This window comes from Echiichthys vipera (assembly GCF_963691815.1).
Source record: "Echiichthys vipera genome assembly, chromosome: 18".
In the NCBI taxonomy this organism is placed as follows: Eukaryota; Metazoa; Chordata; class Actinopteri; order Perciformes; family Trachinidae; genus Echiichthys; species Echiichthys vipera.
The window spans coordinates 16,856,205-16,878,293 of record NC_139843.1 but is presented as its reverse complement, the minus strand read 5'-3'; the positions used below and the strand labels follow the sequence as shown (position 1 = coordinate 16,878,293).

General features: G+C 42.3%; 1 protein-coding gene across 2 annotated transcripts in view; it reads right to left on the bottom strand.

The window, feature by feature from the left end:
- Positions 1–403: 403 nt before the first annotated feature.
- The window catches only part of rhbdf1b (rhomboid 5 homolog 1b), a 39,262-nt gene continuing 17,576 nt past the window's right edge, over positions 404–22,089 (bottom strand). The window contains exons 2-19 of one of the 2 annotated variants that reach the window (XM_083933328.1): positions 16,025–16,166; positions 15,732–15,862; positions 9,885–10,113; positions 8,383–8,589; positions 7,452–7,574; positions 7,083–7,225; positions 5,809–6,063; positions 5,580–5,691; positions 5,398–5,472; positions 4,935–5,096; positions 4,665–4,765; positions 3,893–3,956; positions 3,395–3,489; positions 3,012–3,087; positions 2,548–2,648; positions 2,287–2,440; positions 1,963–2,186; positions 404–1,420 (exon numbers count right to left, since the gene is read on the bottom strand). In XM_083933328.1, the coding sequence (XP_083789454.1) occupies positions 1,228–1,420; positions 1,963–2,186; positions 2,287–2,440; positions 2,548–2,648; positions 3,012–3,087; positions 3,395–3,489; positions 3,893–3,956; positions 4,665–4,765; positions 4,935–5,096; positions 5,398–5,472; positions 5,580–5,691; positions 5,809–6,063; positions 7,083–7,225; positions 7,452–7,574; positions 8,383–8,589; positions 9,885–10,113; positions 15,732–15,862; positions 16,025–16,138 (2,559 nt within the window). In that variant the 5' untranslated portion in view covers positions 16,139–16,166 and the 3' untranslated portion in view covers positions 404–1,227. Of the gene's footprint in view, positions 1,421–1,962; positions 2,187–2,286; positions 2,441–2,547; positions 2,649–3,011; positions 3,088–3,394; positions 3,490–3,892; positions 3,957–4,664; positions 4,766–4,934; positions 5,097–5,397; positions 5,473–5,579; positions 5,692–5,808; positions 6,064–7,082; positions 7,226–7,451; positions 7,575–8,382; positions 8,590–9,884; positions 10,114–13,004; positions 13,697–15,731; positions 15,863–16,024; positions 16,167–22,089 lie in introns of those variants that run through there. The other variant, XM_083933329.1, reaches the window with a different exon arrangement.

Below are 22,089 nucleotides of genomic sequence, written 5' to 3'. Positions count from 1 at the left end.
ACTGGAGAGGAACTGATTCCTCTTTCTGCTGTCATCACAGCTGCTTTAGACACAGAAACAGCAACCCCTGCTCGCATCGAGGTGTAAACTGTGTGAGCTGCCGGTTTCCGCATGTCCAAAGAAGCAGCAGGTCCTCACTGGTGACCCCCAGGTGATGTGTCTACTTTCCTGTACAGATGCTAACCTTATGTTTGTAACGCTCCAGCATGGCAGCTCAGTCATCCTGTGGTACTGAAAAGACAGTGTGATGCTGAGGTTGGTAGTTCAAGCCCCACCTAGAGTAGAGACATTTAGCTATCTAGACATATCCTCTGTGAGCATGCAACACACGGACATAAGGAGGAGCTGAACTGTTGTTTTGTTTGTTGTGTTTATTGCCAGGTAGCTAAAACGCCACCACATTAAATATAAACACAAACGGACCTCAGTAACAGCTATTCACAATGATCTGATTAACATACAAGTGTGTGGTTTTATGTATCAACTGGGCAAATATTTTAAAAAAGTGTGTTAAAAGGCCGTGTGTGGTACAAAACAAAAACAAAGTGGAAATTCAGCCACCAAATACTGGAGTAAACATTGTGTGATGCAGTTTGTACAGAGGATGAGGAACAGGAGCCAAACATGAGAACCTGTTTTGGTACTTTGTGATCTAAAACAACATGTGTGGGTGTGTTTTTGTGTCAGTAAGGCACATTTTTGAGTCTCACTTCTTAGTTTTAAAGTTTAACTCTAAGGATATCCAGAAAATGGACACAGTTGTTTAGACATCAGTAGAAAAGTACAAAACAAAAATCTCCTGCCCAGCCATTGCTGTCTCAGGTTGTACTATTCCTTTTGGCCACTGAGTGGTGCTGTTAAGTATTTTTTACCTCAAAAGTGAGGTAAATAATTTGGCAGGAAACAACTGTCTTTGTAACTCTCCTTCAGTGTGATTGGTCATAGATTAGCCCAGCTAGAGATCAATCACACAAATCAATCGTTAGTTCTTTTCAGTCAACTCTGCATTGATGCTTTTGCACCCATGTCAATATTTTTTAGTTAAGTGCCTGAAGGCCTTCATGCATAGCCTTTATGCATAATGGAACCGCTGAAGAGTGAAACAAATACATCCACATGAAATCTTAAAATATTGCTCATGATTCCAAGTGGCAGTCGCAGCTCCGTGTCCAGCTTTAAAACTTCATTAAAATCCAGTCGAGCGGACATGTTTTCCAGGGCTGATGTTCAGAGGTGTGCGTTCAGGTCGTACTTCTCGCAGAACTTGTCTGTGATCGGGATGCAGGTGAGGTACTCACACCAGTCACACTTCACGGGGTAGACATAGAAGAGGACGGCCAGGGCGGAGAGCAGACCCAGGAAGACCAGAAGGAAGACGCAGATCTGGACCCGCTTCCGGAACATGTCAGATTGTCCAAAGCTGAGGAGGAGAAACCCGTGTTATTCGTCTCATAATGGAGGTAACAAAGCAAGTCGCATAAATTACAAAGATTAGTTATTAGAAACTATGAGACATTGTGAAGAGACACTTCTACTGATGCAGGATTTGAACGCAGGACCTCTCACACCCAAAGTAAGAATCAAACCACCAGACCAATGAGCCACAATCAAGCTTTGTGATACAGAATTGTTTATTTGGTTATTTGTACAATTTAGCAATCCACAGTAAGTGTGACTTTTAAGGGAACAGGGTTGTTGGCTTACTTGCCGAAAGGTGATTGAGATTATCTTGTCATATATGTTCATAAAATACGAAGCCACAGCCAGGAGACTGTGACCATAGTATAGCAGAAAAACTGGAGGCAACATAAACAGCACCAAAGGGGGGAAATTTAGCATAAGAGGTACTGGTAGACCGACTTACCTAGGATTGGTGTTTCCTACAGTTTCCAGTCTAAATGCTAAGTTAAGCTTACCTGCTGCTGGCTCTACTTTCACCTATACCAAGCTTCCATTACCTACCTGATGTATGGCAGGAAGGCGAAGGACAGGAAGAATCCAGAGACAAAACCGCAGATGTGGGCAAAGTTGTCGATCCAAGGCAGCAAACCGAATGAGAAGAAGAAGACCGAGATCGCCAACAGCTTGGCAAAAGCCCACCACGGCCGCTCGAGGATCTGCCAGCTCTGCAACAGCTCCACAAACAGACAGGCCAGGATGCCGAACTGGCTGCCTGCAGGACCCACCTGAGAAAGAGGAAAACAAGTCGCCGACAAAGCTTTTTTCAAGCGCAGCTCGGTCTCGATTGAAGCATCTTGTTGGTTGATTGCGAGGGCGACACCGTACCTCCGCTCTGTAGGGCAGGAAGATGGCCGAGGCCAAGTTTCCGGTGACACCGCTGAGCATGTAGATGATGGAGATTCTCAGCCAGCCGGCCAGCTTCTCTATGTCCCTCAGCACTGTCATCTGGAAAAACACTGACACCAGGCAGTGCAGGATCCTACGGATACACACTTAGATCTTACAACTGTGTTTTCACACGACACATCTCTCTTAGTGCTGTTTTTAAAAAAAGGCACGAAAAAAAAGAGAGGAGAGTTCAGTCACCCAGCATGAAGAAAGAGAGACAGCCAGAGTCGGGAGAACTGGTCTGGGATCTCTGGATTGAGGAAAGGCAGCAAACCACACACGTCATCCATGCAAGCCACCTGGAAGAGAGGGTGAACATAAACTGTAAGGACTGAAAATGCCATCAGTCATCCTGAAGGTCCACTGCCACCATGTGGAGGAAACCCAGAGTGCTGAATTCAGTCCAAAATCCCTCCATTCCACCACCAGTCACAGGCTCCAGTGGCGCAATCGGTCAGCGCGCGGTACTTATAAGACAGTATCCTGCAGAGCAATGCCGAGGTTGTGAGTTCGAGCCTCACCTGGAGCAGTGATGTTTTAAAATTGATTATGTGTGTTCGTCTCAGATATAGAGGTTCAATTAGCAAATACAGCATCTGTTGTATGGAATAAAAAACAGCAGGAAAAGAAAAGCTCAGAAAATACACATGTGTTTGTCCTACCTGTGAGCAGAGCGTGGCCTCCTCGTGGAAGTAGCCGTGCATGAAATCACAGTACTCTCTCGAAGTGATTTCACATCTACAACATGAAACACATTAGCTTTATCAGCAACTGCTCTCAGCTAAAAAAAGACCAATGTTTCAGGATTTTAAAAAGAGACAAATGCATCTTTGTTTATATGTTGTATATTAACGTATTTAATATTTTCTCTATCATTTAAAAGTGAGGAGTCATGCTCTTTAAAAGAGCTGCTCCAATTTAAAGATAGTTAATACTGGCACATATGCAGCAGATTTAATACAAAGTTACTTTTAGAGCTTTAGAAAATCTATACTAATTTTATACTCGTCGTACTCCTGTGGTGTTGAGTGAGGTTGATCCTTACCGTCCTTTGATTCCAATGCAGCAGGGCCGGCCTGTTATGGTGCAGTCTATGTGGGGGAGGTTGGTGTGATTCCCAGAGTTGTACAGTGTACAAACCTACAGATGATAGACAAAGGAAACCTTTTTTTTTATACTTTAAAGGTCCCATATTGTAAAAAGATGGATTTCCATGTCTTTTTTTAAATTATAAAGCAGGTTGAGGTGTTATATAAATACTGTTTAAGTATCAAAATGCTCAATTCCTAGAGAAATCCACACAGCCCGTATTCAGAAGCTGTCTATACACCAAACCAACTACTTTTTGAACATTAAAGAATGTAAACATATTCTATTGGAAACCTAAAATACAAGTATGAACCTGAAAATGAGCACGATATGTCCCCTTTAAATGTAGATATTACGTGTAGACCTCGGTGTGTTAAACTTACAATAGGCATTTATTTTTAAGGCAAGGGCTAAAAAGGATATGCTTAAACTGTAAACATGCAAATGTACTCACTGGCCACTTGGTGATGTCATCAGACCACTCATGAGGCGAGACTGAAGCTGGCTCCAGACAAGTACTACAAAAGGAAGAGCAAAAGTTAATAAATAGTATAAATACCAGTGAACATCTTCTTAGAGCAAGAGTCCACACGTGGAGTAAAATTATGTCTCTTACTTATTTACATGACTGTCAGCTGGTTGTTGCTCCTGCCTTAAAGCAATTCTTACCTTTCTGGAGACTTTCTGGCATTTTTACACTTTTCTTTTGTAATCTTAAAATGCTCCTAATAGGCGTATGGCACACGAAAATGTAAAAGAAATCCACCGGGTGTTGAAACTCAAAAATATTAAATTCTCATATATTTCTGCTAAAAGTCTGAACAATCATTTGCTCTGTTTCATTTGCGCTGCTCATGCTGCGTTCGAGTGCAGTGGGAAGTCTGAAGTTTTGGACCTCCAACTAGGCAAAGTGCACTGGAATGACTGTCAAAGTGGAACCTCTTACTAGCGAATTCGAGGGAGATCAACCTACTCCGAATTTGCTAGTAGGAGGTTCCACTTTGACAGGCAGGTCTGAAACTTCCCATTGTGCTCGAACGCAGCATTTCTCTCAGCGCATGTGTCGGGGGAGCATCTTAGGTCAGGCACAGGAAGAGGTTGGGACTTTGGATGTAATCGCTGTGAGACATGCCAGAAAGGTAAGAAGTGCTTTAATTATGACAGCTGCAACAGTGGTAACAGAATGTGTTCTCCATTAACACAAGAATAATCATACAGATAGCTACCTCGGGTCCTGATGGCAGACTGCACCATGTTGGCGTAGAGTAGCATTCAGATAGGGAGAACTGGGGTGCTGAGGCCACTTCACCCACACTGCCAAGGTACTCTGCAGTGAGAAGACAGACGGACAGACGGAGAGAAATCAGTGATTTCTGCGTTTGCAGCGCTGACTAAAACTAAATGGTGCATCAAAATCTGCCTAAAGATGCTCGGTTCTATAGAGTGCTTGCAATAAAGTGAGATCGCAGTGAAATGGTCAGGTTGGTTTCACTGACCGAACACTCCTCTTGTAAAGTCTGCAGGCAGCCGGAGCGGTCGTTCCTCACACAGCAGCCTGACTCTCTCTCTTTCTTTTTCTTGTCCTGGATCAGTTTGTGGATCTCTTGGTCTTGACGCATACATGGGGAAAACTTGGCTCCCAGGTGGATCAGTGCCTCCTGCAGGAGAAAAAGGGAGACAAAGGGAGACATTACAGCTTGGTGAGGTTGTTGAATCGTGTCTGTTTTTCTTAAAGTACCCCCACAGATCAGAAGAGCTCAAGTATCTCTTCATCGACACCACCTGTCATGTTCCCAGCGTGTTCATGTGAAGTGATTTTTAATTGGATGTTTTGTAAACCTAACAGATATATAAAGTAGCGCAGGTTTTTGAATAAGGGTCTAATCCCCCCGTACTTAAAAGCGGAGTAAAGCCCAATCATAAACCGAAGATACTGAATTAAAAATTGAGCATACTTACTGAGCTTGGACCAACCCAGAAGTTTTGTTGTTGCACAAACTTCACATTTTCATAAACTCCCTTGTTCCTCAACACCTGAAAACAAAAAGTAAAAACAATATTACTAATATTGCTCGGTCATATACTTCTAGCAGAAAGACAGCATACCGTTCTAATCATAATAAAGACTGCAAAATACTTACAGAGTCCACTGTTTCATGTTGAGTAAAGCCCACAGGGGCAATGCCGTAGATGGTGACAGCCAGAATGGTGACGAGCAAATGGACACATGTGATCCAGTAGGTAAAAAAAGGCCTACGGAGGGCAGAAGGACAGTTCAAGCTCCATTATCTGATGCACTGGCAATAACTCTATTTCATTCCACATCAGAGGTCTGTCATCCTTCAAGGAAAATAGAATTAGCTGTCTTACCTGTGATCGTCCATGTCCTCAATCTGCCTTTTGACGAAGCTGTCAATGCGCTTGCGGTACGTCCGGTTTGTGAGGCGACCGACCATGCCGAGCCCATAGGGCCTCTTCTCTTTGGCAAACAGCTTCTGAACGGGAACCACGATCCTTTGTCCCCGCTGCTGATGGCTGTTGACGCTCACCACTTCCTGTTTCAGTCGCACCTTAGGTTGGACCAGAGAGCCGTCTTTTGCCTTCCGCCATCCACGCTCTAAGGGCCTGGATTGAGGACGAGGAAAAATTTAAGAAAGCCATGTTAAGTGTTAGGGAGGGCATGATATTATAATACAGTACATAATATCAACCATGGGTGTGTTGGTGAGGTCAGGCAGATGGTTGGTGCATTGCTATCTTGAGGCAGCAGAAAGTGATTGCACCATTGACCAAAAAAATAAATTGGTCTCAAAGGTGCAGAATTGTCCTGCTATTTAAAGGTCTCTATTCAGATGGTAAGATTAATGACGTGCAGACTGCAGTCATACCTGCGGACCCGGGGCTAATCCCCAGATCAGTCTGTTCAGGGCTCATAAAAAGTAACTGATCTGATTAATAGCGGATGCGTGAAATATTTCATCATTTACAAGGATACTATTGATCACATTCTAAGTTTATAACTACAGTTTTTAGTTTATCTGCTTTAACGTCCCACAACAATATTTACTGCAGAGACTTTACTGCAAGCACGGAAACATCTAAAGTTACTGAAAGCAACATCTGATCATAAAGTAAATCACTCAAGAAAACATCAATACAATACATCGTTTCAAAAGCAGCAGCCCAGAAAATAATTTATACGAGTGGGTGCAGGGACGCACAGCAGAGCTCCTTCTTCTCAGTTAAATCGGCTATCAATACATTTGCTTATATGCAGTAAAATCTAGTTGTCGATGGGACTGTGGAGGGTCTGCTGCTTCGCACACAAGCACATCCGATTTAATTCATGTTACACCCAAAACACACCTATGATTAATGAAGAGACTAAATACAACCCTGTTTCCCCTTGTGCCATACTTTGCGCCCAGAATATTCGCCATCAAACTTGCAAAAGTGGAGATGGACATTCCCTAAATCCACTTGCACAATGCACTTTAGACCATGCGCCACAGCTTGCCCTTCTAAATAGGGCTTTTTATCTGCAGTGATGCAAAAGTTGTGTTTGTCTCCTCAACTCTCCCCTGCAGCATGTCAGAGTTTCATGCGTGCACATAAATAATGCTGTAATAATATATAAAACCCACAGCATGAGATGAGTCCTCTCCAGTTCATTCTTATCCAGCGCACTTCCCGTGAGCTCGCTCTCATCCAGCTGTTTGAGGTCGGCCTCCGATGGCGTCTCGAAAACTTCGTCTGCGTAGCTGGACAACTCATCCTGCAGGCCCTCCTACCAAGATGAAAGCAAAGTCAGTAGGAATTAAGGCTGGGTATCAGTACTCAATACCTTTAAGGTATCAACAAAAAGCCCAGTACCAAGTGGTATGGAAACTTCTCCAGTCAAACGATACCTGCTTTCGAACATGTGATTCGCCTTCTACTACTACTGCCGAGATATTTGCTACAACTATTGATGTTGTTTATTTCCTGGCATTTTGTTTGTGTCCACTGCTCACTCTGGTGAAAAAGGAAGTGTCCAAATCATCCGCGAAGTCCATGGTGTCATCTTCAAAGAAACTAGGGGGCATGAAACTCCGCCTGCGACAATGCCTGACGGTGCTGTCACCCAATGTCCGGCCCTGAGAAATCGGATCACACACACAAACATCATCACATCATCCTCAAATGTCTGAACAGTTTATCCGGGGGGGAATCCCCAACTGAGAGTGCTACCTCCTTAATGATAAGTGTCTGATGGTTGTGTGTCAGTGGATTAGTGCTGCACTTCTGGAATGTTCTAAACCAGCAGATAGCTGAGCATTCGCTGAGTATTATCACGGACCATCTGCTAGTGAGACACCCCCCCCCAAACACACACTATCAGATGCTCTCATTGAACATCCATTCATCAGTTTATATGTGCGAGTCTGTAGCCAGTGGGTCACATAGAGTCATTACTATAAGATATTCTGCCTGAGTTTAATCCACAGTAAGACAAGCTGATCTCATATTTTATATAACAGGCCTACACACATGAATACACAGATCAAACTAAACCATTCATATGTGTAGTAGACAGGGGCACATCAGAATATAAATATCTTCACAAAAACATTAAATAATTAAGATTAATGTGCGCATGTGCATGAAACCTCAAGTGTTTTCTGACTTTACTCCTGTTTTTCTTTAAAGATTTATTACAAAACATAACAGAAATGTAACATAAATGTAAAGTACTCGCAGCGTTCTACTACTGTTTGCCTATAATGGATAACAAATGCCTTTATATTGCACAGTTATAGCTGGTCCCAATGTGCGTCCCAACACAGACGGGCAGTAGCTTTGGAATCAAAAAAGTGACAAGAGCTGGAAGCAAGATTTTTGCAAAGCGCAGAATATTTGGCGACTTAACTCAAACTTTGTATAGACAAAAAGATTAACAAACACCTTCATTAGTGCTGCTGCAGCCTTGAGACTCATGACTGCGACAGACTCCCGTTTGCGTCGTCGTGGCAACCGGTTGAGGGCGGAGCGGGAGCTGGAAAAGGAGCAGAGGGAGGCTGTGCCGGGCGTGATGGGAGTTTGCGGGACACTTAAGCCGTCTACCTCTTCCACCATGCGGAAGGCACGACCCCGGGCCAGGGGGTCTACGATCTGCGTGTGCACACACACACAAACACACACACTGTGTTGGTTCACCACAGCTTTTTTTCACAAGCAATTGTCAAGCCACATACGACAAACACGGAGCAACAGAATAGTGAAAAGCAGGGATAACACACATCTAAACTAGGATGAAATTGATGTTCCAGCGATTTGGTTTTTTTGGACGAAAATTGCCATTAATAATAGTCAATTTCAAGATCTAGTGAAAAACAACTTTTTATAATGTTTGCTTCACAATAGCAGCAGAGATAGGCTAGGTGAGGACTACACCTGAAACGAAATCTTTTAAAATGCCGACATCACACTTATGGTAATGTAATCTGACTGACATTGATTTCTGTAGTTATCAAAAAATAATTTTAAAAAGTACCGATGCTAGCTGCTAAACAGAAGTTAGAGAACAAACATGCGCGCACACACACACACACACACGCACACACACACACACACACACACACACACACACACACACACGCATACACACACACACACACACACACACACACACACACACACACACACACACACACACACACACACACACACACACACACACACACACACACACACACGCATACACACACACACACACACACACACACACACACACACACACACACACACACACACACACACACACACACACACACACACACACACACACACACACACACACACACACACACACACACACACACACACACACACACACATTTTAGGGTCTTATTTGTTTGTATGAATACAAATGTCCAATTTGTCCACAGAGTAAATGTGTCAGAATCAAAATTTGAGCTGCCAGTTGGTTGGTTTAAGACAAACCCTGCTAGCTAACAACGCTAACTACCGCTGTTTGGTACTTTGTGGGGAAGTTGTTACTATAAATAAATTGCTGTTAAATTATAATTGGTGACGTACTTGTCATGTTTGGATCAAGACTGCAGTTACCAGAACTGATTTGAATCTAACATTTTTAATCAGATTACAGAAATCAGAATTAATACTTATTGTGCTGCAGTAGTTGTGATGTCTGTGTAGCAGCATCTTGAGTTTCAGTGGATAGTTATTGGGAGGAATCATGCATAAATTAGTAATGTTCCATGAAACATTCCAAAAAAGTCATCAATCGAACCCTAGGCAAGATGACAAAGCAGAGAGGTGAAGCAAGCGCCGGAGATCTAATGAAGTGAAGCGAAAGAGTGAGGGAGAAAATGTGATGGAGGAAAAGTTGAATAACTGCCCCATCTCTTCCTCCATCCCTCAACGTGGCCCCGGCGCTGGCCTACCCTCTGCATGCCATAGTGGTGGTGACTGGGGTGGTGGGGTGGGAGGTAGAGGGGAGGAGGGGTCTCAGTGCTGGCCAGGGAGAGGTTGTCCTGGCTGTGCAGCTCCATCTCCCTCATCACCTGCGGCTTTAGACCCCCGTACAGATGGCTGCAGTGCTGCAGGCTCTTCCTCCTCCATCGCTTGGTGCTGTCGCTGTCTTTGCTCACCCCAAACCAGTCAGCCGTACCCCTGGGGACAAGACCGACTCTGGTTAGTAAACAAGTGAAAAGTGGATATGCTCGATTGTTTAAAGAGTGGTGCGTGAGAAATGAAACAAACTTATGATGGATCTCTATTGTACAATTCAGGTAACTGTTAAAGAATAGAATAATTATTATATATAAATAAAAGTACAGTACAGTACAGTATCGCAGATATGACCCAGCTTTCATGACCATAGGGGAGGGTAGGAACGAAGATTGACCGGTAGATCGAGAGCTTTGCGTTCCTAGACTGATTTCCAAAAGCAAAAATCAGCTCAAACTGTTCTAGATGATGATTAAGTGATTAGATAATGATAAATATAAAGGATAAAATATGCGTTAGTTCATTATTATTAAGATAAGGTCTCTCGTGCAACATATCAGACTAAGAAATCAGCCACCAAAGTTATTTTCTCTATATTTATCTTCCTGTGTGTACATGATTGTATGGATGTTGTCCTCCTTACATGACCTACTGCCCTCTTGTTCAGTCAACCGTAAAAAGCACATTTTGCCTGGTAGTCCTGCAGTTCATGAACTCATTTGGCTGTGTGCATGTGCGTGTGCGTGTGCGTGTGTGTGTGTGTGTGTGTGTGCGTGCGTGCGTGTGTGTGTGTTACTCATTTAAACTAAATAAATGTGCATCCAGGTCCCCTTTTTCCCATGAGACAGTGAAAACTGTTTGGAGAGCAGTAATAAACACACAGCCCTCATCATCAAGAAACACACCAGCTGGGGAAGCCTTTTAAGGCTGCGCAGGGGCAGGGAGGGGGGTGGCACAGCCCTTACTGTTGTCCTTCCAGAGGGGAATGTCTTAGTTTTTTGGAAAGCGGAGAGAGATGGGAGTCAGATTGGGCCTCTGACAGTGAGAAGGCGGAGTAGAGGAAGTCATGAGATATAAAACACTCGCCCGCGTTGTGAGTCAACGTCTGTCTCAAGGTAGACGTCAATTGTTTGTGTGTGTTTGTTTAGATAAGATGGTATTTGTCTATGCGCACTCATGCACCAACAAGCACTCATTTCACATTCGCCCACACGAAACCATAAAAAAATATTCACCACTGGATGCTAACAGCACAAACACACCACCCGTGGAAGATTAAGGCTAATGTAAAGCCACAGGAATGGACTTTCATATCCTCAAGGTAAGGCTGGTACACATGGAGCAGCAATCTACTGTGCTGTGATTATAGGCTTAGGCAGCATTCAGCTCATCAGGGAGAAAAGGCCGAAGGGGCAAAAACAAAGTACAATCTAAGACTGAACAAACAGATAAGACAAATATGAACACTGATGATCGGTACTGACGTTTCTGATCGGATAGATCCACCGACAAGAGGGTTTTACTGTTACTTCCCCACTGAACAGAAACACGAAAGGACATTTTTAACTGTTCTTTTGTTCTTTCCGGGGTTCACTATTGTTTTGTAAGGGAATTCTTTACGGTATGTCAGGTGGTCTCCCTGCTCTAAAGTAAGACTACGCACAGAAAATAATTAAATTATTTATGCGACTAAATGTGGCTTTTTTAGAGTCATGCTGTTGCAGTCATCATGACTCCTAAGAAAAGTCAGAATATTTGTCTTTTTTTGGCACAAAGATTATCCAGATGAAAAGCAATTAAATGGAACAATAAATGGTCACGGAAGCTTCAGCCCCAAATCCTTAGTATCAAGTAAATAAAACACCTTGAGACAGTGGTGGAACGCAACTAATTATGTTCATACAAGTACTATCATGAAAAACAAACTCAATGAACTTCCAGTTGCTTCTTTATACTTCTACTCCAGTTAATTTCTCAGGCAAATAATGCACTTTCTTACACTTAATTTAGCCAAAAGTTCCTATAACACTTCCACCAACAATATATGAAGTAGTTATATATATATATATGAAGGCCTTATATATATACACAATATATATGCAGGGGCCATTCTGCTGTATGTACTTCTAATACTAATACATGGTAAGCAAGCAAATTAAACGATTCCTTTAAGAAGCTGAATACTACCTCCCAGACTGATAGACTGAAAGGGCAAATATTGTACTTTTTACTCTACTACATTTATTTCACAGTCATAGTTACTTTTCTCATAAAAAAACATGCTGATGCTGTTTTAACTTAGTAAAATACCCAAGCTCCACATTGATGAACTACAACAATAAAGTATTACAAATACTGTAAGTATTTTTAGTGATATTAATAACATATTCAACGACATTTTAAAGGTGCCATTCTGCATTATGAGCACTTTGACTTTTGATATTTTAAGTACATTTTGCTGCTGATGCTTATGTACTTTTACGTAAATGTTGAATTTGAGACTTTTACCTGTAATTGAGTATCTTTTAGATATATTTCAGATATTTATGTGTTTCTGAGTGACTAATGGGAACAATAGTTTTTGAAATTGGTCCAGTATTGAGCGTGTGCCCTGAGATATCAGAAAAAGACTCCACATTTCCTTAATGTAGTCAGACACTTACGGTATAACAAGAAGCTGAACCTGTCAGTGGCAAAAACAAGCACTTTTAGTGGACGCACACACAGTTGCTCCTTCTGATTACATTGCAGCCCCAGTGCTCTCGCAAAATACTGGACCAGTTTAAAAAAAAATTGTTGTTCCCATTAGTCACTAAATAGAGTCAGGGTTGAAAAATACTGGAAGTCTCCTTTAAGTAAAGGATTTAAGTGCTTCTTACATGCCATTAAATCATAGTTCTTCATAGATCAGTTAAACCTAGAACATAAAATATGACTTATAACTTATCTTCTAATTTTCAGAAAAACATGAGCAGGGGCTTTTTTTCTATTCTTTATACCATTTCTGTCAATCATATTTATTCAGTATCCTCTGTTCCAGTCACAGCACTCACCTGTCCAGAGAGCTCCAGGAGGGGTTAAGGGTCTGGGTCATACCTGAGGGGGGCAGGGACTGTGGAGCTGTATATCCTCCATCCTCACCAGCATCACTAGCACACTGTCCCCGTTTACCCCCCTCGTATTAAACCCTGATCCGCTGAATGCAAACTGATCCTCCGCAGAGCGTGCCTACACTGTTCCATAAGGGGATTTCCTGATATCCAGGCCAGCAGTACCTTGTTCCACTCGCTGTTACACAAAGAGAGGATGATCACCACATGTCCAGACTCTAGTCCTGCTCAGTGAGCTCGCGGTTAATCAAAGGTCGAAGAAAAAAGCTGGCGTTGATCTCCTCGGTCAGACGGGAAATCTGAATGCACTGATGCAAAGAGGACCTGTCTGGTCTCCCACCAGCTGGACTTTCTCATTCAGCAGGCCGATGAGCGGGAGGATCTTAAATTTTCTGACCTTGTGTCACCACCAGCACACAACACAAGTTCCCATACGCTTGTGTATGCGTGAAAGAGCATGTCAGAGTCTGGCAGGCCTCCCAGTATCCCTCCTCAAGTGTTTGCGTAAAAGGATGTGACCCACTGGGCAAAGAAGACAGCGGCTCTGGTCCTCGTCAAACTGAATATTCCCCCCCGCGTCCCCCATTCAGAGGTTCCAACGATCGCTATCAATGAGCCTCTTCTCTCTCTCTTTCTCCTTCTCTGCCTTGTTTTGCACGAGTGTGTCTAAACACCAATTCCACACCAGCACTACACAGGAAGTGGAAGATTAGAAGGAGGGAGAGAAAAAAGTATGGGACATCATACTGTACACATTGGGAGGGAGGAAAGTTTGAGGGAGGGAAGGCACTGGGACTTGTCTGAACATGACACACACACTCACAGCAGCGCTGCCGAGGGTTACCTTGAACCAAACCTTGCTTTGCAGTGATATATTAAGCCAGTTAAAAGAAAAGTCCAATGGAGCTTGTTAACTTCAGTTCAAACACCTATCATTACACATCAGAGAGACTGAGATGAATTAACTTTCTGCCCTAATCTGCCACAATTAAAAGCTCCTTAACATGAAAAATGACTCATAAAGAGCTTTTCTCGCGCTGTCCGCCTGATCAACAAACACCAGGCCGTCCTCCTACCTACATTACGAGCCAGAAGTTTGCAGCGAATCACCCTCTGTCATACACTTTGTTTGAAGAGTAATCCACCGGGTACCTCGACTAACCTCCTGTACGCACAAACTTTCTCTAAATCCCATTAATTCTTTCATAAACATCAAACGCATTAATTCAGTTTCTCTCTCTCACACACATACAAGGCTATTAAACCTCTGTATGATAAAGTTAAGACATTTAAGACACTCCTTTGAAGACGGTGTCTCAAGGTTTTAGTCCTGGCCTCCCCCGTCTTTAAACATTTACATTCAATGTGGCGCTTTGATGTGGCCCGCGCGCTGCGTGAGAAGCAGAGATAGTCCTTAATGACTAATTGTGTTATTTTGTCTGCCTCAAACCATGTGGTCCCGCGTGTCACCTCGACTGATACTGATACAATGTATATAGACTGGGTTTAAAGCGTCACATCGGTTGCTAATGGGACTTTTGTGGAGAACTCAGTCAATACAGACAAGAGGAAAAAAGGACTTGCTGGTGGAATAGCTTTTCTTCAACCAGCCTTGTAGATAGTTTATTTAAACAAAGCTATTTTCTGCACTGAAGCTCTGTTGTTTAGGGGTTAATATGTTAATATGTAATAACAATATTCTGTCTGGGATCCAATTCAAACTTAGAGATTCCACAGTTCAGTAACTGTAGTGGGTTTCTAAGTCATTACTTTGTTGCCAAGGGTTCAGGGTTCAGAATAAATCAGGTACTAATAATTTATTCTCTAATTTTGATCTCCAGTGTATATATATTATTTTCATATTTGATGTCTTCATTAAAGCAGCATACTTTCAGTACACTGAAATATTTAAATTGATGACTAGTGCACCATTCATTCGATATCACATATTTGTTATATTTGGAAAAATAACTTGTTGGTTCGCTGCTAGAATTTAAAATAAAGTAGTGTGGGTTTAATAAGTACTGGCCCACTACTTGGTCAACACTGCTATCCAACTTGTGGGACTAAAAGAATCTTTGACAGACCAGGTTATGCCAACAATAATTTTCTAATAGTAACTTCAGAACCAAAACAGAACCTTCAAACTGCTGTTATTCGCTCCCTCCTTCCCTGCTTCACCTCTCATGTACCTGATGATCTGTTTGGGTATAGATGAACGCCGTCGTGTCAGTATTTTGGGGATGCAGGACCGCCTTCGGACGGTCGACACCCTCCTTGGCTGCCTCTGGCCCTTCGGGGGAACCGTGTTGACCCGCTCAAAGCGCACCCTTTTCTCACTTATCGCACATTGCAGCGTGTAGAGAAAAGAGGAATGGGGAAGAAAAGCCAAAGAAAGAAAGAAGAAGACGGCAAAATCAAATAAAAGGGAAGACAAGAGAGAAGAAAAGATTCATTTGTGTTACTGTAAATCAAAAAAGAGGCTACAGCTTAAATTAGTTTTGTGAAAGATTTATTAGCAGAGAAGAATTAGTAGGATTAGAAAGTAGACAACAGGCTGAAGGGAATAAGCAGCTGGAGAAAATCAGCAGAGAGGAAAGAAGACGGGCTCTTATGAATGTGTCTCTATGTTTGTGTGTGTGTTTGTGTGTGTGTGTGTGTGTGTCTAACCTCTTGATGGACTGTGTGAAGGATGGCAATCTCTCCGGAGGTCTGAGGTAGTTGTTGGAAGTTTCCAGGGCAGCGATGCAGGTCTGGGGGTTTTCACCTGGCATGCTGACACTGCGCAGGCGCTTTACTGGCTGCAACACACACACACACACACACACACACACACACACACACACACACACACACACACACACACACACACACACACACAAATGTCATAAGTAAAAGCTTAATTTTATAGTTCCAGGAGTTCTTCTGTTCATCTAAACTCTGTATTCGACTCTTGTTTTTACCTGGGTGAGTGTGGGCGTGTCGTCCGGCGTCAGCTGGATGGTGGGGATGTCCACTTTGAGCCATGGCGGCTTTTTTCTCTGCAGGCTGCTGTTCATGCTGCCCGGCTCACCCATGTTTGCTAGCTCCACCTACGCCTGCCAGCTAGGACAACACAAACAGAGAAAATGGGTTTGTAGGACAGTCAAAATACGTTCACAGACGGGCAAAAGGATTCTGACCATCAAAAGCCCCCAAAAAACTGAGCATCTTTGTCGAGTAATTACAGACACAGTAAATCCATGTCTCCCCACGATGTCGGCTCAGACAGATCCAGTGTGGAGGCAAAATGCCCGAATAAACAAACTGCTTAATCCAAATGTTTAAAGCTACCAGTCTAAACCTCCTGTCTCCCACAGATGATCAGCATGTCAGAGAATCTCTTGTGTTTGACAACCCAGGTTAAAACTTTTCTGGATCAAACAAATGACCTCGCCATCATTCAGCATGTCACTGTCATATAAGTACTGCGCTCTGACCGATTACGCCACTGGAGCTGCCGTAGTGAAGGTTATTTAGTAGCGATTTGGAAGAGCAGGTGTGCATCTTCAACACCACAAAGGGCTTTCTTTTTTTTTTAACTAATATAACATTTTTTCTATGTCATCATTTTATGTATTAAAAGACCAATTGTTGGTTCTCTAATCGTCTAAGGTGGTCTTGTGATTTGATCCTCTTTATTGGTTGCTCCAGATGGAGCTGTTGCATTTCAAGTGTTTAATGCCAGATGAATGTCAGTGACTGCAGTATTTCTTCTTAAAATAAACTGCTTCGTACTCAATACAATATATGAAAAATATGTATTGTTATTTACACCTGCTCTCACATGGCAAGAGGAATAAAGCAGTGATCAGAACGAGCTGCTTTATACCCACAGCTGCGGGTTCAGAGAATGAGCAGATGGGTTGAGTCAAATGGACTGTGACTCAATAAAAAAATTAGAAAATGTCCTCAACTATTTATTTATTTATTCAGTAAACACAGCAAGATGCTGTGTCTTCACATACATGCTGTTATTTGAAAATATCAATAATTTCACAATTTGGAGATTTAGCTAAGTATAAACTGAACTTATATTTGCTATTACAACAGTAACTAATAATGATTACTGTTATTATTATTATAAAGAATTGAACAGATCAGCCCCATACCTGATCCAGCTGTTTGAGTCTGTATCTGATATTTGTGTAAAGGACACCACAGCTGTTTGGTCTTGCTTAACGATGTTGTCAAGTGTGTTTAACACCGGGTCAAAACCTCTGCACGCCAGTTGAGGCTTGAACTCGAAAACCTCTGCATCACTCTGCAGACTAATATCACACGCTGACCTATTGGGCCTGTAGTGCATTTTCAACACCACAAGATGGCACCAGGATCCTCAAAGGTAGGGCTACCTGATACTGACACACACACACACACACACACACACACACACACACACACACACACACACACACACACAAACATATACAATGAAAAGAGACAGAACAGAAATGTAGGCTATTACTGAGTGAGGAGTACAAGCATCATTTTTAAACACACTGTTCACACTAGTATAAGTGGTGTGAGTGTAGCGGGCGACCTGCAAACACACACAGTCAGAGTCAGAGTCAGCAATAGACTGATGAATCGAACCAGTGAGCTATACAAAATTGAGAAAGCCACAGAATAGCAAGCCAAAGCCTCCACTCATTTTGTTGTTTACCGGTTAATGGGTTTGTGGGTAAAGAAAGGCATTTGAAAAGTGAAAGGGATTTTACTTTTTGCTTAACCGTTTCAGTGCAAGTATAAACTCTCTGCATCTGTGTGAAAGCCAGTGAGCAGACGCAAATAAGTCAGTTTGCAGTGATACCTTTGAAAATGAAGCGCCAACACAAACTATAATCATTTCTTTTCCTGTGGGGTTAAAGCTGCTGAGCTCGTCAAACTGAAGACCTCAGCACCTTCCTGCTTCTTACTGTGTCACTGGTGCCATATTTGCACTACAACATGCACTGAATAGCGCCTCACATAATTGCATTAAGTGCTGAGGCTTTGGAATTCACCGGGACAAGTCTCTTTCTGATGATCACCAATGTTCAATTGACCTTTCTCTCCATTCACACACGGCACGCCACACAGCTTACAAAGATAATGGTGGCACATTTACCATTTGAAATTCATGGTCATTTTTGAAACAATGAGTGGTTTTAGACCCAGAATCGTGCACATTTCTAGCTGATGAATATAGAATTTGTAGCAACTGTAACTGGGAGATTGTATCAGCTGTGGCTAGCTACCTGCTTAAGCTAGGTTTAAAACACTGATTTCAGCTAAAGTTGGTAACTTTCTGTAAAAGATATTTTGTTTTTTTTGTCATATTCCGCTGGCTGGCGGGGTTTGGTTTTGACTTGACTTGGTCACACAGTTTCTCATATTACAGCTGAACAGTACGCTAAATACGTTCAGAGCAGTCATTGACACTGTGTCAGAAACTCCTCGGCTCTGGGTGGTTGTTTTTCTTTGGGTGTGGTGGAAACTAGCAGATGCCATTAGCAGCACACAAAGAAGGCTCTGGGAACAGACATAAAAAGAAGATGGAGGTAGAGCTACGCAACCTTTTCACTAATCCTCGTTCGTATTGGGATGTCAGGATAAAGTATAGGTTTCAGCAAAAATATGAAAACACTAATTATGAATCATAAAAGCTTACCTACTTAAGCTTTAAAGAGTCTTAAATATGCACCTGATGGCTTGATTGTGCTGCAGGGTGCTTTTTTTGTAAGCCAACCCAGAAGTTAGCATTTCCCTGGTTCCCTCAACAAAAAGCTGGGACAAAAATTGGATTTTTTAATTTGATTTTTGATTTTAGCACAATATAAGCTATGTGGCCAACAGAAAAAATATACTGTATACTTGCGCATTTTGTAAAGCAAGACAATTCTCACAAATGAACAATACCTTTATGTTTTAAGATGCGTAAATGAAATCGCCAGAAGTAAAATATTAACATTAGGCTATAAATGAACTACACCATGACCACCACTAGCTTTCAACTGATTTCACATGTTCGGCGTGACAACCTTAGCAGTCTCATTTAGCCACTTGTTAGCATCTGCCCTTTTAAAGATGTGCAAAAGTTTCAAAATTCACCTAGTGGGGTTTTACTTGTGTATTTTGTCTTGTAGAACAAAACGTGAAAAAAAGAAAAACCATTAAACAAAAACAACACTGAATTTAGGACGAGGGAACTGGGAGTTGAAAAATGCTGACTCACTTCTGTGTTTTAGGACTAAGTCTTGCAGCACTCAATGTACATGATATTGTACAGTATGATACAGTGAGGCAAAGGACTTTTATAATAAGGAAAAATTTAAGATCAAACTATATTAATTATTAACCAATATTTTTGGCAAACGTAATGCTATCTCATATTGGATTGAGTTTGGTTGGGTTGCAAATCCAATGAAGCCTAAACTGTGATAGCATCTAGGACCAGATTTCATTAGGGGGAAATATGGCACAGTGGATGGGCTTTCGTGAACAGGGCTGGTTTTCATGTAACCCCACCACCACCACCCAACCCACAAAATGTAGGCTAATGAAAGGCTCCTTGGCCTTGAAAGTAGCACTGGGTTACCACTGTAAGCTAGTTAGTTTAACATTTGCAGTTAAGAGTACATCACTGAATTACATTCAACTGAAATAATATATTATCCACCACCTGGAACTCTACATGGCATGACCAATACTGAATTTCGAGGCCAATCACAACACAGTAAATTACCTTAAATATAGCTGGTATCCGCTATCATATTTGGTTTTCTGTATTATAGTTTCCTCTTAAAAATCAGAAGACATATGCACTGAACATACCTGCAATAAGTTAATATTGGCTGTCAATTTAGGCTGCAGGACAAATAAAGAGCTTAGTAAATTGAATAAATGTGTAACTCATGACAGTATCATGGATCAGCCAAAAGGGATAATAAACTACCTCTAGTAAAGGCCCATTGAGGTGAATAAAAGCCTTGATTAGTTTTATAGCATGACTGCTTCTCTCTATCGTCTGTCCTCACACATTTCCCCAATTCACTTTACTAGTGTCTGTGCTGCAGCTCAGTAAGAGAAAACATTATGTCTCTACTCGATTTATAGCTCAGGCCAAGGGGAAGTCATTGAGCAGGAGTGGAGGGCCTATTACTGGATAATAGGACATCTGTACGGGGCTCTGTTGAAAGGCAGTGAGCGACCACCATGGAGGAGCTCCTGTAGATCTCAGCTGTGAATCATCCTGTCATTCATTGTCGTGAGTGAAATTACAGGCTTCCCCTCTCTTTCCATAACGCCATCAGCCAAACAATAATCTCATCATACATGGTGCTGGAGCCGAAGTTCAAACTTCTGGCCAAAGCCCGTGTCTAACAAGCTGAAAGATATTCAACACCAGCAGCTGTATAACTTCTACATACTCACCAGCACAGATAGAACGGGTTGTGCTTCAAAATACACACACACACACACACACAGACACACACACACAAACACACACACACACACACACACACACACACACACACACACAGTAATTGCACTATATATTTAAAGGGAAAATCCTCCTTTGGATACTCTCACTTGTCAAATACAATCAGTTCGGTGCTTATTTTGCACTAAATTTTACTCACATGATTTCCTACATTTCCCAGGAAGCTGTGCAGCAATCCCTGCAGAACAGGTGTGAACTTGTGGCTCTCAGTGAAAGGTGGGTGTTGATACAAATAGTGTGATTACTCAGTGGCCCACAGCAAGAACATGAGCTGAGCATGTGTTTCCATGCAGTCCAACAAAGCTGTCAAACACATCATGGCTTGTTCATTACTGAGGTTTCTGAGGGTGTGGATGTGTTTCTCTCTCCTACAATGCATTTGACATTGGGAATTTGAGACTTTCAGTTTCTGTATATAACCAGGCTGAAATATCTCAACTACTATTAAATGGATTAACGTGGAACAATCTTGCACTGACGTCCATGTTCAGAGGATAAAACCTACTGTCTTTATGTGTTGCCTTTAGAAGCCCTGGCTTTTAATCTTGTTCCACCCTGTTGGTGACAATATTGTCCTGTTTGTCCTGAAATGTCTTGACAACTGGATTTCCATGAAATTTGGTACAGATATGCTCCCCAGAGCCGTGTCTGCGTGGTGTCTCTCCAGGTTCTCCGGCTTCCTCCCACAGTTCAAAGACATGCAGGTGTTAGATTAATTGATGAATCTAAATTGCCCGTAGGTTTGAATGTGAATGGTTGTTAGACTGGCGTCCTGTCCAGGGTGTATCGGCCACAGCATGCTAACACGCTAAACAAAGATGGAAAACATTACCTACATAAAATGAAATACACAAAGTAGCTTAAAACTCAGAGCCCTGAATATATGGATATATTTATACAATGTACATAATGTTTAACTAGAGACCATCTTGCGACGGGATCACACCAACTGCGATGCAAATCGAGCCAGGGGCGTAAAGTGTGTGTGTGTGTGTATGCACGTCTTCTTGCTCGGACCACACCCATCTTCGTACGTGGCCTTCATTTCTACACATCTGTAAAGTTTCATGACTGCATCTTGCACGGTCGTGACGCTCTTGACAAAATCTGAAAAGTACACACACACACAAACACAAACACACACACACACACACACACACACACACACACACACACACACACACACACACACACACACACACACACACACACACACACACACACACACAAAGACACACACACACACACACACACACATACAAGGCAAAAACACTACCAGCATTGCTGTCACAGCTGGTAAATATACATATATGTAGACTGGCCCTACAGGCAGGACACACTAAGTTGACATTGATTTTTTTTGCCTCTCAGCTGCCCATGTCAGTGTGTGTTTTGGTCTATGTGGCCATATGTGGAAGTCAGTGCGTTCTTTAACGGTCACTGAGGATAAACACACCCCTGCAAATACAAATCTTCGCCAGTACAATCCATAACCCAATCCCT